This window comes from Trematomus bernacchii, unplaced genomic scaffold, assembly GCF_902827165.1.
Source record: "Trematomus bernacchii unplaced genomic scaffold, fTreBer1.1, whole genome shotgun sequence".
NCBI lineage: Eukaryota > Metazoa > Chordata > Actinopteri > Perciformes > Nototheniidae > Trematomus > Trematomus bernacchii.
This window is the reverse complement of record NW_022987616.1, coordinates 7,224,617-7,240,425: the sequence shown is the minus strand read 5'-3', so window position 1 is coordinate 7,240,425 and position 15,809 is coordinate 7,224,617. Positions and strand designations below refer to the sequence as shown.

The 15,809-nt window shown below is 40.5% G+C and overlaps 2 protein-coding genes across 4 annotated transcripts; one reads left to right on the top strand and one right to left on the bottom strand.

Annotated features, from left to right (window-relative positions):
* The first annotated feature begins 213 nt into the window (after positions 1–213).
* Positions 214–6,271, top strand: terf1 (telomeric repeat binding factor (NIMA-interacting) 1). 3 transcript variants are annotated; one of them, XM_034132455.1, is made up of 9 exons: positions 214–387; positions 1,206–1,295; positions 2,637–2,764; positions 3,405–3,491; positions 3,605–3,754; positions 4,656–4,975; positions 5,436–5,533; positions 5,636–5,706; positions 5,805–6,271. In XM_034132455.1, exons 1-9 carry the CDS (start codon positions 231–233, stop codon positions 5,967–5,969), a joined length of 1,266 nt encoding a protein of 421 aa, XP_033988346.1. In that variant the 5' UTR covers positions 214–230; the 3' UTR covers positions 5,970–6,271. The 3 variants fall into 3 exon arrangements, with proteins under 3 accessions (XP_033988346.1, XP_033988345.1, XP_033988347.1); XM_034132454.1 differs by having other exon boundaries at positions 5,436–5,706; XM_034132456.1 differs by lacking the exon at positions 214–387 and adding an exon at positions 2,357–2,523 and having other exon boundaries at positions 1,207–1,295; positions 5,436–5,706.
* Positions 6,112–15,759, bottom strand: LOC117483938 (somatomedin-B and thrombospondin type-1 domain-containing protein). The gene is made up of 6 exons (XM_034132279.1): positions 15,417–15,759; positions 11,591–11,676; positions 11,459–11,555; positions 10,544–10,625; positions 8,601–8,777; positions 6,112–7,014 (listed from the first exon to the last, which is right to left on the bottom strand). The coding sequence occupies exons 1-6, from the start codon at positions 15,643–15,645 to the stop codon at positions 6,897–6,899; spliced, it is 789 nt and encodes a 262-aa protein (XP_033988170.1). The 5' UTR covers positions 15,646–15,759; the 3' UTR covers positions 6,112–6,896.
* Between the last annotated feature and the right edge of the window lie 50 nt (positions 15,760–15,809).

Sequence of the window (15,809 nt, the reverse complement as noted above, 5' to 3'; positions counted from 1 at the left end):
GTATTGTTTTATCTCCTATTAAGTTGCATTGTTGGAGGAGCCTGGGACTTATTGAGCATATGACAACAAAGCCTTTGAATCTATTTGAAGGACTTTTGTGTAAAAAAATTAATGTAGTTGCAGTTCCTCCTCCGGGCCACAAGGGCGGCGCTGCGTGCTGTGACGCGCTTAAAAACAGCGCGGAAATCAAACCGTTTCCAGAGAGGAAGGAGAAATGAAACATAACAAACATGGCTGCTGAAAACCACAACAGAGCATTGAGTGAGTTTTCCCGAGTTCGAGCTGTCACTACGGGATGGATTGTGGACTTTATGTTCCTCAGTCTGTGTCGGAGATTCAAGGAGGGGAAGTTTGAAGAGTTCAACGAGATCATTCAGACTTTAGAGGGTGAGTTTTCCACCGATAACAACACTAACGGTAGCTAGCTTAGCTTACATTCAACCACAGTCAAGTTTACAAACAGACATAGATTATTAGCTGCTATAACCTTCTTATTATACATCCATGGCTATAACATATAAATAAACGCTTTATTATGTATACTATATGTAAAGATATCCAGCAGAAGTATACAAGTTTTTTAAGTTAGCTCCCCGTGTGGTTGGTCAAAATACTTTGGTCCTAAAGTACTCGACTACAAGTAAAAGTCCCGATTTTTATGTTAAAATGACAATAACATCAGTGTATTTTAAGAGTTAATTTACAGTATTAATGTGTACATTCAAGCCGCAACACACGAAGCTGAAGTTGGCTTTAGACTGGTAGTTAAGGGGAAAGTTAAGGGTTACTTAAATACTTTAAAATGTCTGCTCTTATCCTTAATAGATTCTTGACATTTTTTATATGTGAAATTAAGAAAAAAGGACATTTCATTGCCTCATTTCAAGTTAGGCAATGGTGGAAACAAAGTACTCTAGTCATGTTTGATGAAAGGTACCAAACTGGCATCAACATATACAAAAAAGTAAAAGTACTCTTGGCCCTTTTCAGATTTAATTTAATCATAATAGTGGGTGATAATTAAAGATAGAGGAATGCATGTCATGGTGCAGTTGTTGAAGTGGATTGTAAGTACATTTAGTGGAGAAACAATACTTATTTGGCAGTTAGATGTGCTAGAGAAGGCATAAATGAAACTACTCAAACACAGTACAAGTACCTGGCGTTGTTGCTGACAACAATTTTGTGTATTTCTGTTTTTCCAGCCATCACTGAGTGTCCGGCGAAGGAGCTCCATGAGGATAAAACGATGATCTGTGCCTTCCTCGCAAGAGTCATGCACGGCAAACAGTTAGGTAAGGAGTCGCAGTCAGAAAAGTAGACATCACTCTTGCACATATTTCTACACATGCATATGTTATTGTTTTGCATAAATACATTGTTAGAGAACTGTGTCATTCACATGCATGCATATTAGGGATGGGAATTTGAAAGCAAATGTATATTCGAATATTCGACCCCCAAAAAAAACGGTGAACCGAAATGTACATATCCTACAATAAAAATTAAAATGTGGGAAACATTTTTACAAAAATAAAATAATAATAATTTAATTTTGAAAAATAAATAAATACATGTTCAAGTAAGTATAGAAACCAAGTCGAATTTGTCAAATGTATTGAACTGGTGATCACAGTTTGAACAGTTGACAGCTATAGGCCTACAGCTTTCATGCTTAAAACATAACTTGGTTTTTAAATGAAAGAGGGATCATACACGCACAACATAACGGGTTAGGGTAACGTAACCCTATCACAACAGAGATCACCAACCTGTAACAGGGCCTATGCACAGACTGCAGCTATTCAATACTCATTCTTGTTTAAGAATATTAGCATGTCTACTCAGGGGAGAGGCGGGTGCGGAGGCGATTCACACTCAGGCCAGCTGTAGAGAAGACCCTCTCAGCTGGAATGTGGGCATAAGATGAGGTTTGAGTCTGCGTGATCTGCGTGTAGGGAGGGGCAGCAGCCATATCATTAGCTAGAACTAGATCTGATGGATTTGGACATAAACGCGAGTGAAGTATAACCGGACGCGAGAGAGAGAGAGATCAGCACCTGCAGCTCTGCCCGCTGTGAGGGACCGGTGAGCGGAGCAAAACACACCTTTAGACCTAACACACTTAGCTATGGCACTGTCGTATACATTGAATTATTCCATTTGATCATATGTAATCAACTTAGGCTCCACTCCAAAAAAAAAAAAAATAATAATTACAATAAAGATATTCATAACTCATATTCGAATACCTGAATAATTTTGAATATTCTATTAATCGTTCCCATCCCTAATGCATATATGCAAATACATGCTTAAAACTAAGCCTCTTTTGACCGGTTTCTACTTTTTACAGATCACATTTCTGACATGCTACTAAAACACTGATTTGGGATCTGTTTACACTTTATGGCTGAGGATGTGAAATTGGTAGCAGCTCAGATAAAAATCCTGTAAAATGCAGAGATATGAGAGACATGCCATCACTGTTTTGATTTGCTTAAACAATGAGAAACCAGAAAGGTGACTTAAAGCTACAATTCCTGGTTTTAAGTGGTATGGTATGCTTCTTTTCTCTTCATACACACCTAAGCTAACCTCCTGTCTTCACCGTGTAATTCCCTGCTTCTCTCCAGATGTCCAGTTTGAAGACAATGAGGACATGTTGCCTCTGATGTCTGCGGCCAAAATCTGGTCTGCTATCAAGCACACAGTGGCAGACCAACGTTTGTTCAGGGACATCCTGGAGCTTTTGTTTGTCCAGGTAATCACACAAGGATCTAAAGAGGGGTGAAGGATCTCCAGATGTGTTTTTAAATGTTATTTAAAGGGGACCTATCATGCAAAATGCACTTTTGTACGTCTTGTATACATGAATATGTGTCCCCGGTGTTCCAGGGAACTCACCAAGTGTCAGAAAACACAACCCTCTCTATTTTCCTCCATACCCAAATCTCTAAAAAAGGGGCTGCAACGGATCTGATCAAAACTGATCCAGATTTGAACACTGTCCTGACGTCAGGACGGTGGCGCTACGGCTATTGGGCCAACTCCACCAATCAGGAGGAGACAGCCACGGACATTGCCGTTCGAAAGCGCTGGAGACGCTGTAGTACATATGCCAGGCCTGTAGATGGTGCTGTTCTCACTGAATCAGCCCTTGCTAAAACAGAGATAGAAATTGTCAAATTGAGCGAAATGAGGCATGGCTAAAATGCATGATCTGTTTGGTATTTTGAAGGGAAAAAAAGTATAAATATGCCTTATATAGGTATGGTCCTACACTATATTATTCAAATATAGCATGATAGGTCCACTTTAAGTACTTCTGGAGATGCTGAGCTATAAGGAATAAGCATGGTTCTGATGTCACTTGTTCTTATTTCTGATGTGTTTCTTCCCAGTCTGTCACCGTGTGCTTGATATCAGACCAGACATCTCATGCCTGCTTGGCCCTCAAGTGGTTTGAGAAGAACTATACATTACCACAGGTCTGTGTTCCCATTACTCTCTTTTCTTCTCCAGAGCACTCTCTCAAAACTGGAATACTTTAAGGCCTGGAATGGTTGATTTTAATGCTTTACAACGTTACATTTTTCAACAGAACCTGTGTTCCAAGGTGTCGTCGATGGTGACGAAGAAGGACCTTCGCAACCCGCTCCTCAATTCCTACAGCTTCACCCGCCTGCTGGAGACAGTTAAGACTTACCTGGACGCCTACCTGGAGAAAAACCCCTCCGACTACCTTGTCAAGGTGAGCCTAATGTACATACAATGTGTAGAAAAGGACTCAAAAAACTTGTAACTGAAGCTTATTTGGTTGATGGTGTTTCAACAGATCGAGCTTGGTATATTTAGACACTAGAACAATAAGAGAGAATTTATAATATGACCTTTTTAAAGATTAGTTGTGCAGAAAGTCTTACTCTGTTACTTAGACATGACTTTATTCATGATGAGAGCAAACATGTATACACATAACTTCATTTTAACTTGTATACGTTCTTTGATCCCTAAAAGGATTAAAGACTTGTACAATTTAGCTGATTTTAAGATGACAATATCTTCAGTTACACATCATTTAATTGGCATATACATTGTACACAAAGATTAAGACACAACTCGCGATTAGAGACTCTGAAGGCCAGATCCTTACGAGGCGAAAAGGAAAGACGGTGATGATCATAAAAGTTGTAAAGATCTTCTAAAAAGTCCGGAGGCAGTTTCCTGTTTGACTAATACATCATGTATTAGTCAAACATGTCCATTGGAGGTCAAGGTGTAACAAACATAAACCTTTTTTGACCCTGTGTGCAGAGTAATGACCAGCTGAAGGTGCTGATGTGACATTATCACTCATAGTTAATTGACAATTTGTCATCAGAATGAGTTGAGAAGGGCAGAGCGCTCCACAGGGTCTAATAAACACTGATTTACATACCAAGGTTACACTAAGAAGGGTGTTTTAATGACAGGCCTCATTAGTCCTGCTTTCATTAGAGCAACACTTATTGAACCTGGAAGTTAATTACTTTGGAAGAGTATGGAAAGGTAATATTAAGTTACGTGTGTGTGTGTGTGTGTGTGTGTGTGTGTGTGTGTGTGTGTGTGTGTGTGTGTGTGTGTGTGTTAATGTCGGCTTCTTCGTGCATCAGGAAGCCACAAAGATGCTGCAGGCGTCGCCGGGAAGCGAGAAATCAGAGGACGACTTGACGCCAGACGACTTGACGCCAGGCGACTTGACGCCAGGCGACTTGACGCAAGACGACTTGACGCAAGACGACGTGACGCAAGACGACGCGACGCAAGGCGACGCGACGCAAGGCGACGCGACGCAAGGCGACGCGACGCAAGGCGACGCGACGCAAGGCGACGCGACGCAAGGCGACGCGACGCAAGACGACGCGACGCAAGACGACGCGACGCAAGACGACGCGACGCAAGACGAAAACATCCAAACAACAAAGAACAGAAAGTAGGAAACAACCCCGAGTGTATTTACTTCCTTTTCCACGTTATTCCCTTTCTGTTATATGAACTTAAGGACATTTGTGTTTGGTAGATGATTTCTTTCTTGTAACAATGCCTTTGGGCAATAAATGACAATCTTATACCGTTGGAAAGCCTGTTTTCTTACCTTTCCAACGGTACCACATTTGTGAGGAACGAGCATTTGTGGGATGAGCAGCAGAGCTGAGTATGAGGGGTGCGCCCATGAAACATGTGACATTGGAAAGGTAAGAAAACAGGCTATTGCCAAAAAGCATTGTTACAACATAGAAATCATGCATGTCCTTACTTTTTCTGCTTCTCTCGTTGTGTAGAAATGCATCAAGGCTGCGTGGTTTTAAGCACCTTGAGATGACGTTGTTTTAAAGTGTAAATGAAATGTATTTATATGATATGGTTATTAATAATGATCGATGCGTCCACAGAACAAAACGGAGACTTTTGGCCACTAACTTTATGGAGGACTGGGAAATCGATTCGTGCCGGAAGCCTTTTCTCTCCATCAAGAGAATCCCAGAGAACGGTGAGTTTGATTTATCCTCTGCCTTTTTGTCATTTGTATTTAAAACAATAAGTAGCTTGTCTCTAATGTTATTTATAAACGTGTTGAACCTCCCTCGATCAGACGTATCTCAGGTCACATGTCAGAAGTCGATGGAAACCTCCACGATCCTGAAGAAAAGAAAATCCCCTCGGGTACATTTAAAGAATCCCACATCAATACGAAGCTCAAATGCTACCTTTGATTAGCGCAGGATTCCCTGACATATATATAATGTGTTTATATATTTCAGAAATGGACCGATAAGCTGGACCACCACTTGAAGCGTGGAGTCAAGCGTCACGGCGTGGGGAAGTGGGCGCAAATGTTGCTGGATTTAGATTTGAACTTTGAAGGGCGCACCGGCGTGATGCTCAAAGACCGCTGGAGGACTCTGGTGAAGTATCATCCAGACTAAAGAGACCACAACTTGTTACTTTAATTCAATTCAAAAGCACCTCTTTTTTGAGAGGTTAAAACAATAGTTTCTGACCTTAAAAGATCCATGTTTTTTGATTTGCTATTTGATGTTGTGTGTTCCTTTGCTGCTGTGCCTATGCTAACCACCAGAGGGCAGCACAGAGCTACCTTTTCGCCCTCTATGAGGGTTTTTTTTTTTTTTCAAAGATGTTATTGTTTAAGTTAAAAATGTATGGCAGAAATATTGTTCAAAAAAGGAATACAACAGTGGTTTGTTACAATAAAAATCTGCAAAAACAACTTATGAATATGAAGCGCTTAATGTGATTAAAGAGGTGAAATACTGTACAAGCTACAACATGGATGTGAACATGCTTTGATATCAACGTGGAGCACAATTAGTTTTAAAGGATGTTTTGAAGTGTGGTTGTATGAGGTACTTCTCCACAGTCAGTGTACAAACTACAGTCCTTTCTATCTGTAATTGTACCTTGAACTATTGTGTGACTTAAGTGTTTGAATTCACCAAAGTCACACTAACACAACAAAAACATCATATTTTAAGGCAGCGTTGGAGCAGCAACTCCGGTTTTCTTCGAGGTAAAATGACTGTTTTCATCAATGGAGTCTGTCTGGTGGCTTTGATATAAAAATGCACGCTTTTTTAAGGTTTCTACAATATGCTTTCTGCTCCTTCTGTTAACAGCAGTACTTTTCTTAGCTGGAAATCCTGTGTGCTTCTCCAAACTGCATCTACTGTGGGTTTAAAATACAAATATGGAGAAGTCCTTCACACCACCTCACTTCAAACCCTCCCTTGAAGTCTGTTCTGACTGAGAGCCTGCAGGGTTTCAGCCTCTCTGATGAGGGTTTGTTTGGCTGCTGAATGTGTGTTTTATAGGATGTCTGTGGTGCTGTGTGTGGATCAGATGAAGACGAAGCTGTGTTGGGGCAGACAGTCGCACCGCTGGGTTTTCTGGATCTTCTTCCAGGTCCCGCTGCACTGATGGTTCCCGACCGCCTGCCAGTGGAGCAGAACTTCCCTGAAACACACACACAAACATTGGATGGTTACACACTGTCTGCATAAAGTTAGATTACTATATTTAATATGGGATTGATAACATCGAGGTCTGATAAGATCCAGTAACATCTGTCAACTACGGTCCTTGAGGTAGAGGCTGCATTGAGTTATATCCAGTATTTTAAAGGTCCTTTTTACTGGTTTGAGTTCATTTGGGTTTGCGTTAAATGGCAAAACTATGTAAAACAAATGCAAATGCTATCAGGAAATTATTAAAATGACACCGCACAGACTACAACCAACTATGCAGCATGAAATGTTTACTTTACACACACTTACTGGCACTTTTTAGGATTATTAAACTAGTAGAATATTGACAATACAATCTTATAAATACAGAGACATGTTTAAGATTTGCATAGTTTCACACTGTCTTCATGAAGTTGGATTATTATATTTAATATGGGATTGATAACGTCTAATAATATCCGTTAACATCTGCATCAACTACGGTCCTTGAGGTAGAGGCTGCATTTAGTTATATGCGGTATTTTAAAGGTCCTTTTTACTGGTTTGAGTTAATTTGGGTTAAATGGCAAAACTAGAAAGTAAAACAAATGCAGTTGCTATCAGGAAATGAATTACAATGACACAGCACAGACTACAACCAACTATAGAGCAACACATGTTTACTTTACACACACTTACTGGCACTTTTTAGGGTTAGAATATTGTCAATACAATCTTTTAAAAAGGATAGTTATTGTACATTTGGCAGCACTTTCCAATATGTGTCCAATATATGTTTACACTGGAATTATAATTCATGTTTTAAATAGTCTGATTTATACTTTTGCACAAAATTGCACATAAATCTTAATTTTGAATCCTGCCGACCAATCCAAAACTCTTCTAGAAATAGTGGGGGCTTTTTGGGGGTGGGGAGTTTATTTAAATAGGGATGATGTGGGCTATAGTTTTCTTAAATTTAGGAGAGTATAATATTAGTTTCAGAGTTTTTTTATTTTTTTATAGCTAGGTTAAAAAAAAATGCTTCCATATAAACGTATTGCAGGCAGCCTAGTTTTTAAAGAAGGGGAGAAAGACTATCAGCTGAGGTTGCAATATCAGACGTGCAAATGTGATATCTAAACACACACACACACACACACATACCATGAATACATCACTTCAGGGGACATTACATTGACTTACATGCATATCCTCGAGACTTATCCTAACCTTAACCATAACCAACACATGCCTAACCCTAACCCTAACCAAGTCTTCACCCTAAAATTAATGATTCCCCTCATGGGCACCTCCATTATGTCCCCATAAGGGGGGTGAGTCCCCACACGTGACTGTGTAAACAGATTTAGGTCCCCACAAGGATGGTAATGCTAGGCCACAGTTACTTGTAGTTTACTTGAGTATTTCCATTTTCTGCTTCTTTCTACTCCACTACAGTTCAGAGATAAATGGTGTTCTTTTACTCCAGTACATGTATTTAATACCTGCTGGATGTGCCACACACACACACACACACACACACACACACACACACACACACACACACACACACACAGGTTCATAACTCCATACTTGTCGTCCTGCAGGCCGTCTCCCTGGCAGCGTCCCGAGTTGTTCTTCATGGCCGGAGGTTCACACGCCACACACACTTTGTACCCCTCTGTGATGTAGCGCATCCAGTGTGTGTGTGGCTGGTTCTGCACCGAGCAGTGGGGGGTCCGGGACTGAAAGGTGAACTCCACACAGAACCTGAGGGGGTCACACACACTCATTACTGCAATATCAGGAGCCATTAATCATCTGATTACTCTGTCCTACACATTTGAGATCCTGTTCATTTTTAACTAGCTTTAGTATCTACATGAATGATGATGAAGTGTTCCCCTACATGTTGTTGTTGTTGACATTTCTTCTGCTAATTAAGCTGATTGTTGAAGTGTTAAGCTTTAGGCAGGGCACGTTTATTTATATAGCACCTTTCAACACAAGGCAATTCTAAGTGCACACATTTGAGTTGCCTGTACTCCACTTCATCTCAGACGTAATTTGTTTTTTTACTTTTGCAGATTTTTGTACACAAGCTGAAGGATGAAGTGTTCCCCTACATGTTGTTGTTGTTGACATTTCTCCTGCTTATTAAGATAAATGAACGGTTTACTTCTTATAAGCTCAATAAAGCCTCTTAGATTAGTTGAAAATGCATCGTCACAAAGCTGAGAAACACTTGAAAACATGTGTAGATTAAACTAAATCGCAAATACATGCTGCAGCGATATTACTTAACAAACATGATATAGTGTATATGACTAACAGAAAACATAGAAAGCTGTAATTAAATCTCTTACTTGCAGTGGAGTATTTTCAAAGTGTAGTATTTGAACTCTTTCTCAAGGTAATTATCCTATTACTTCTTCTACCGCTCATAAACGCACACAATAGCAGGACGTTATCAGCCATGAGGAATTTGCTCCATAATGCGGTATAATAAAATGTGAATAAACATATTTCAGCCCATGGCCACCCTGCAGGCTGCACACATTAACTCACATAATGTGATCTGGATCTTTTGTGCTTTTCATGAGAGGGTCCTTATTAAAGTATTCAGTTTCAAAGGGTTGTGGGCGCTTCTCTCAGCTCTGCTTCACTGTTCTGATGCTTTGTGGACAGACATCCAGGTGAGCAAACAGCTACTGCCCACACACACACACACACACAGACACACTCACACACACACACAGACACACTCACACCCACACACACACACACACACAGACACACTCACACACACTCACACTCACACTCACACACTCACACTCACACAGACACACACACTCACACACACACACACACACACACACACACACACACACTCACACACACTCACAGTTATGTTCTGCAAAATGGTTGCACAGGATAATGCTAAAATGAACTTTTCACCTCTTGAATTAAAAAAATATGAGTTTGTTTGCAGAGTGTATGTGTGCAGGATGCTGTGAAACCTACTCACACACACACACACACACACACACACACGTGCACACACACAGAGACACACACACACTCACAGACATGTACACACACTCACACTCACACACACACGTACACACACACACACACGTACACACACACACACACAGACACTCACACAGACTCACACAGACACACACACACACACTCACACAGACACACACACTCACACAGACACACAAACACTCACACATACACACACACACACACACACACAGACACTCACACACACTCACACAGACACACACACGTACACACACTCACACAGACACACACACGCGCACACACACACACACACTTATGTTCTGCAAAATGGTTGCACAGGATAATGCTAGATTGAACTTTTCCCCTCTTGAATTTGAAGAAATATGAGTTTGTGAGTTTAGTTTTTCTCAGAGAGTGTGTGTGTGTGTGTGTGTGTGTGTGTGTGTGTGTGTGTGTGTGTGTGTGTGTGTGTGTGTGTGTGTGTAGGAGGATGTGAAACCTACCCGGGGTCGAGGGGGTTTCCATATTTGTCGTGTTTGGGCCTCCCTTTGCCAAACTCCATGCTGGTGATGAATGCAGGGCCTGATAAGAGACAACAATTCAGTGTTATATAAGGAGGTAAAGCCATTTAAAGGGAAAGGTAACCCCGAAATACAATTATATTTATCTTTTTACCTATTATACTACCTTTAGTTCAACATTTATAGTTTAAATGTTGGTTTTTATTTTATTTTTCAGAGTAATTTGTCAGTTTTTTCTCAATTTCTCACTTTGTTATATATTTATGTTTCTTGTAAACATTACCTTTTATTTTTAAATGTTTTAATTATAACTGTGTTTACCTATGCACCATTATGCACCAAAGCAAATCCCTTATATGTTCAATATATCAGTTGTAGAGATGTTGGCTTAATCTGAAACGTAATGAAACTAAAAATGTATTTTAAAAACGTTTCTCTTTCCAGAAATCACGACCCAGTTACTCAACATTACCCACAAGCGTTGTTGTGAGAGTCTCATGGAGGAACTACTATCTAGAAGCATCTGCTCGTGCAATAAAAGCACTTCAGGTAAAACGAAACACATTGAAATGTTGAGGTAAACTGTCCCTTAAGGCTATGGGAATAATGTGTGTGTGTGTGTGTGTGTGTGTGTGTGTGTGTGTGTGTGTGTGTGTGTGTGTGTGTGTGTGTGTGTGTGTGTGTGTGTGTGTGTGTGTGTGTGTGTGTGTGTGTGTGTGTGTGTGTACCTGCATTGTGTGTGTGTGTGTACCTGTGTTGTGTGTGCGTGTGTGTGTGTGTGTGTGTGTGTGTGTGTGTGTGTACCTGCGTTGTGTGTGTACCTGCGTTGTGTGTGTGTGTACCTGTGTTGTGTGTGTGTGTGTGTGTGATGTGGTGTGTGTGGTGTGTGTAACCTGTCGTTGTGTGCACAGTGTTCTCCCCGCAGGTCTCTGGTACTCCCCAGCAAGCCTCTCTGTTTGCCAATCAGATTAGGACACGCCCCCCCGCTGTTAAACTACGGGCCTGATATCCGATCTCCACGTTTCTGACCCTGAATCCATCACGTGAAGGCATGGCAGGAACTCTGCAAACAGGCCGCTCCAAAAACTCATTCAACTCACTGAGGCAGTCCTGAGCTTGAGACGGTTGACAGGATGCTAGAGGAGAGAGAGATAGAGAGATAGAGAGAGAGAGAGAGAGAGCAGAGTAGATAGATCGAGAGCAGATAGAGAGAGAGAGAGAGAGAGAGAGCGATGAGTAGATAGAGAGAGAGGAAGAGAGAGAGAGAGAGAGAGAGAGAGAGAGAGAGAGAGAGAGAGAGAGAGAGATTAATACATGACATCCTCTGTGCTTTGAAACTCATACATTGGACTGTTCACACTTCTGATTCACAGCTTTCTTGCAGACTTCGCTGTGAAAAGATTCAAGGCTTTTATTGTCATTTGTACAGATGGGATTGGGATGAATAAAGTACTTCTTATCTTATCTCCTCCAACAGTGCAACACAATAATACAGATAAAAATAGATCAGAAATAGTGCAAGAATATATATATATACAAGTAATTGGAATATGATATATTAGATAAATAGTTTTCTTAAGTTGCAAACAGATGAATGTGTATGGATGTTCTTTCAGAAGTGCAGGTGTTAAACAGTTCAGCATGGAGGGATAATTTAGGACCAATGAAGCATGGATTGAGACCTGCAGAGTTACAGCTTCCTGCTCCACTCTGAGTTGTTTGAGAACATGCCAGAGTCCTGTGATTCCTCTCTTCCAGAAATCAAGCTTTGATGCATTAAGCATGCAGATTTAGTCTCCGCCGACCTATGACACATATTATGCACGCTCGGCTCGTTTGACTGGAACTGTAATTGCTAGAAATGATCGACAGACTCACATTCTTCAAATAGTTTGACTAATTCCATTATGTGAGCCAGTGCACTGAAATGAGGTTAGACACAGAGCTGATATTCAGAGAACTGGGGATTGTCTTCATTGTTATGTAGCAGAGATTACACAAGAAAATACGTGTTGACATTGTGCAGAAGTTTGAGCACAATCTGCTGGGATGGGTCAGAAGAGATAAGCAGTTTCTGGACATATCTTTATCTTCTGTCTGATCATTTCCCTTTAAAGGGGACCTATCATGCAAAATGCACTTGTGTACGTCTTTTCTACATGAATATGTGTCCCCGGTGTTCCAGGGAACTCACCAAGTGTCAGAAAACACAACCCTCTCTATTTTCCTCCATACCCAAATCTCTAAAAAAAGGGGCTGCAACGGATCTGATAAAAACAGATCCAGATTTGAACACTGTCCTGACGTCAGGACGGTGGCGCTACGGCTATTGGGCCAACTCCACCAATCAGGAGGAGACAGCCACGGCCATTGCCGTTCGAAAGCGCTGGAGACGCTGTAGTACATATGCCAGGCCTGTAGGTGGTGCTGTTCTCACTGAATCTGCCCTTGCTAAAACAGAGCTAGAAATTGTCAAATTGAGCGAAATGAGGCATGGCTAAAATGCATGATCTGTTTGGTATTTTGAAAAAAAAAAAGTATAAATATGCCTTATATAGGTATGGTCCTACACTATATTATTCAAATATAGCATGATAGGTCCACTTTAAGGTAAGGTGAGGTTTATTTATATAGCAAATCTTTTGAGACACAGGCAATTCAAAGTGCTTTACATCAAACATTAACACTTAATAAGAAGACAACAATGGACATAAATGGAATAACAGATTCATAAAAAACATGTATAAGAGATACAGAATAGTTTAAACACAACATTGTAAATACAGAAGGTGCTAAAACAAGTTAAAAGACTTCTGGGTATGCAGCTGTTTTTAGCCTCGACTTAAAACAACTCAGCGTTGGCAAGAAACAATCTCAATCTTTATTTATTTATATAGCACATTTAAAACAACCTCAGTTGACCAAAGTGCTGTACAGGGAGTAAATACAATATAAAATAACACAGTAGGATTACAATAACTAGAAGCATATAAAAACACATACAAATGTCAAAATGTTATGTTTAACTAGTCAGGGTTATCTCCCTCTGGTATCATGTTGATCACCTGCAGAGATGGCAACAGTACACACATCCTTTACTCAAGTAGAAGTACAGATACTCGTGTTTAAAAATACTCTGGTAAAAGTAGAAGTACTGACTAAACTTCTTTACTCAAGTCAAAGTAAAGAGGCTTTGAAATGTACTTCAGTAAAAAGTACCCATAACTAGCAGCTGTTTTAAAGAGTACCTGACCTCCCTTTATATTAATAGAACAATAATGTCATTGTTAGCTAATGAATGTTTCCATGCTGAACAACGGCAACATGACAACGTTTTCATTGGTCCCTCTTCTTTAGAGAAGACCAGGAAATGATGGATACACGGATCGTGTTCAAATCAATAGGCACGCAATGACTCTAAATAATAATGATCACGCCACCAAACACACATTCAAACTAAAGGAACCAGCCTGTTTGGGAAATGTGAGAAGTAGAAAGTACAGGTATTTGGGTTCAACATGTGAGAAGTAGAAAGTACAGGTATTTGTGTTCAACATGTAAGAAGTAGAAAGTACAGGTATTTGGGTTCAACATGTAAGAAGTAGAAAGTACAGGTATTTGTGTTCAACATGTGAGAAGTAGAAAGTACAGGTATTTGTGTTCAACATGTAAGAAGTAGAAAGTACAGGTATTTGTGTTCAACATGTAAGAAGTAGAAAGTACAGGTATTTGTGTTCAACATGTAAGAAGTAGAAAGTACAGGTATTTGTGTTCAACATGTAAGAAGTAGAAAGTACAGGTATTTGTGTTCAACATGTAAGAAGTAGAAAGTACAGGTATTTGTGTTCAACATGTAGGAAGTAGAAAGTACAGGTATTTGTGTTCAACATGTAAGAAGTAGAAAGTACAGGTATTAGTGTTCAACATGTAAGAAGTAGAAAGTACAGGTATTTGTGTTCAACATGTAAGAAGTAGAAAGTACAGGTATTTGTGTTCAACATGTATGAAGTAGAAAGTACAGGTATTTGTGTTCAACATGTAAGAAGTAGAAAGTACAGGTATTTGTGTTCAACATGTAAGAAGTAGAAAGTACAGGTATTAGTGTTCAACATGTAAGAAGTAGAAAGTACAGGTATTTGTGTTCAACATGTAAGAAGTAGAAAGTACAGGTATTTGTGTTCAACATGTATGAAGTAGAAAGTACAGGTATTTGTGTTCAACATGTAAGAAGTGGAAAGTACAGGTATTTGGGTTCAACATGTAAGAAGTAGAAAGTACAGGTATTTGTGTTCAACATGTAAGAAGTCAAAGTAATAAGTCGTCAGAAAAATAAGTAGTGGAGTAAAGTACTGATACCAGAAGAATGTACTTAAGTACAGTACCGAAGTATTTGTACTCTTCTACTTCCCACCTCTGGTAGAAGGTGTGTGCAAAAAATACAAATGTCACAATGTTATGTTCAACTAGTATTGCAAGAATCAGGGTTATCTCACACCTCAGGTTATCTCCCTCTGGTAACGTGTTGTTAAGGTGTGTGTGTGTGTGTGTGTGTGTGTGTGTGTGTGTGTGTGTGTGTGTGTGTGTGTGTGTGTGTGTGTGTGTGTGTGTGTGTGTGTGTGTGTGTGTGTGTGTGTGTGTGTGTGTGTGTGTGTGTGTGTCAGTGTGTGTCAGAAAGTGTCAGAAAGCAAACACGTGTGATTCATACACACTCTCTGAAACGTAACAATAGCTGTGATATAATTCACAAAAGGGCAGCAGAATATATGAACTGTCAAATTGATATTGCCACACAGGAGCAGGCATTGTGAAGTATTCCTCTCTTCAGGTAAAATAGCAGACTCTCCTGAACTCTCACCTGGGCACTCGGTGAAGTAATCGAAGCAGCAGTCCCGGGTCTTATCGCAGCTTTTATCGCAGAAACAAGTCCCGTACACCCGGTCCATCCTCCAGTCGGTGGTCACGCAGCTCAGGTCTCTTCCTCTGCAGCATTTCCCCGAACATCCACCGGACACCAGGAGGATGTTCCCCACAGAGGAGACGAGGAGAAGCAGAACACTAACCCTAAACTCTGCAGAGGACCCCATGCTGAGGGGGGCAACAGAACAACCTCTTTCCCTTCTCTCAGTGTGTGTTCCCTCTCATGACCGTGAGGTGGGAACTCCAGCCCTTGTGACCTGTCTTACAGCTCAGAGAGAGTCCCAGTGAGGAGGGAGGAGACACCAGAGGGAGGGAGGAGAGAGGGAGGAGG

What these genes read in the sequence shown, in the direction of transcription:
- LOC117483938 (XM_034132279.1), bottom strand. Translation starts at nt 15,645, where the DNA reads ATGGGGTCCTCTGCAGAGTTTAGGGTTAGTGTTCTGCTTCTCCTCGTC. An exon ending in GGAAACCCCCTCGACCCCGG is followed by an intron (nt 8,778 to 10,543) that starts GTAGGTTTCACA and finishes TGACCCCCTCAG; the next exon opens with GTTCTGTGTGGAGTTCACCT. An exon ending in GACGGCCTGCAGGACGACAA is followed by an intron (nt 7,015 to 8,600) that starts GTATGGAGTTAT and finishes TGTGTGTTTCAG; the next exon opens with GGAAGTTCTGCTCCACTGGC.
- terf1 (XM_034132454.1), top strand. Translation starts at nt 231, where the DNA reads ATGGCTGCTGAAAACCACAACAGAGCATTGAGTGAGTTTTCCCGAGTT. An exon ending in GATCATTCAGACTTTAGAGG is followed by an intron (nt 388 to 1,205) that starts GTGAGTTTTCCA and finishes CTGTTTTTCCAG; the next exon opens with CCATCACTGAGTGTCCGGCG. An exon ending in AGAACTATACATTACCACAG is followed by an intron (nt 3,492 to 3,604) that starts GTCTGTGTTCCC and finishes ATTTTTCAACAG; the next exon opens with AACCTGTGTTCCAAGGTGTC.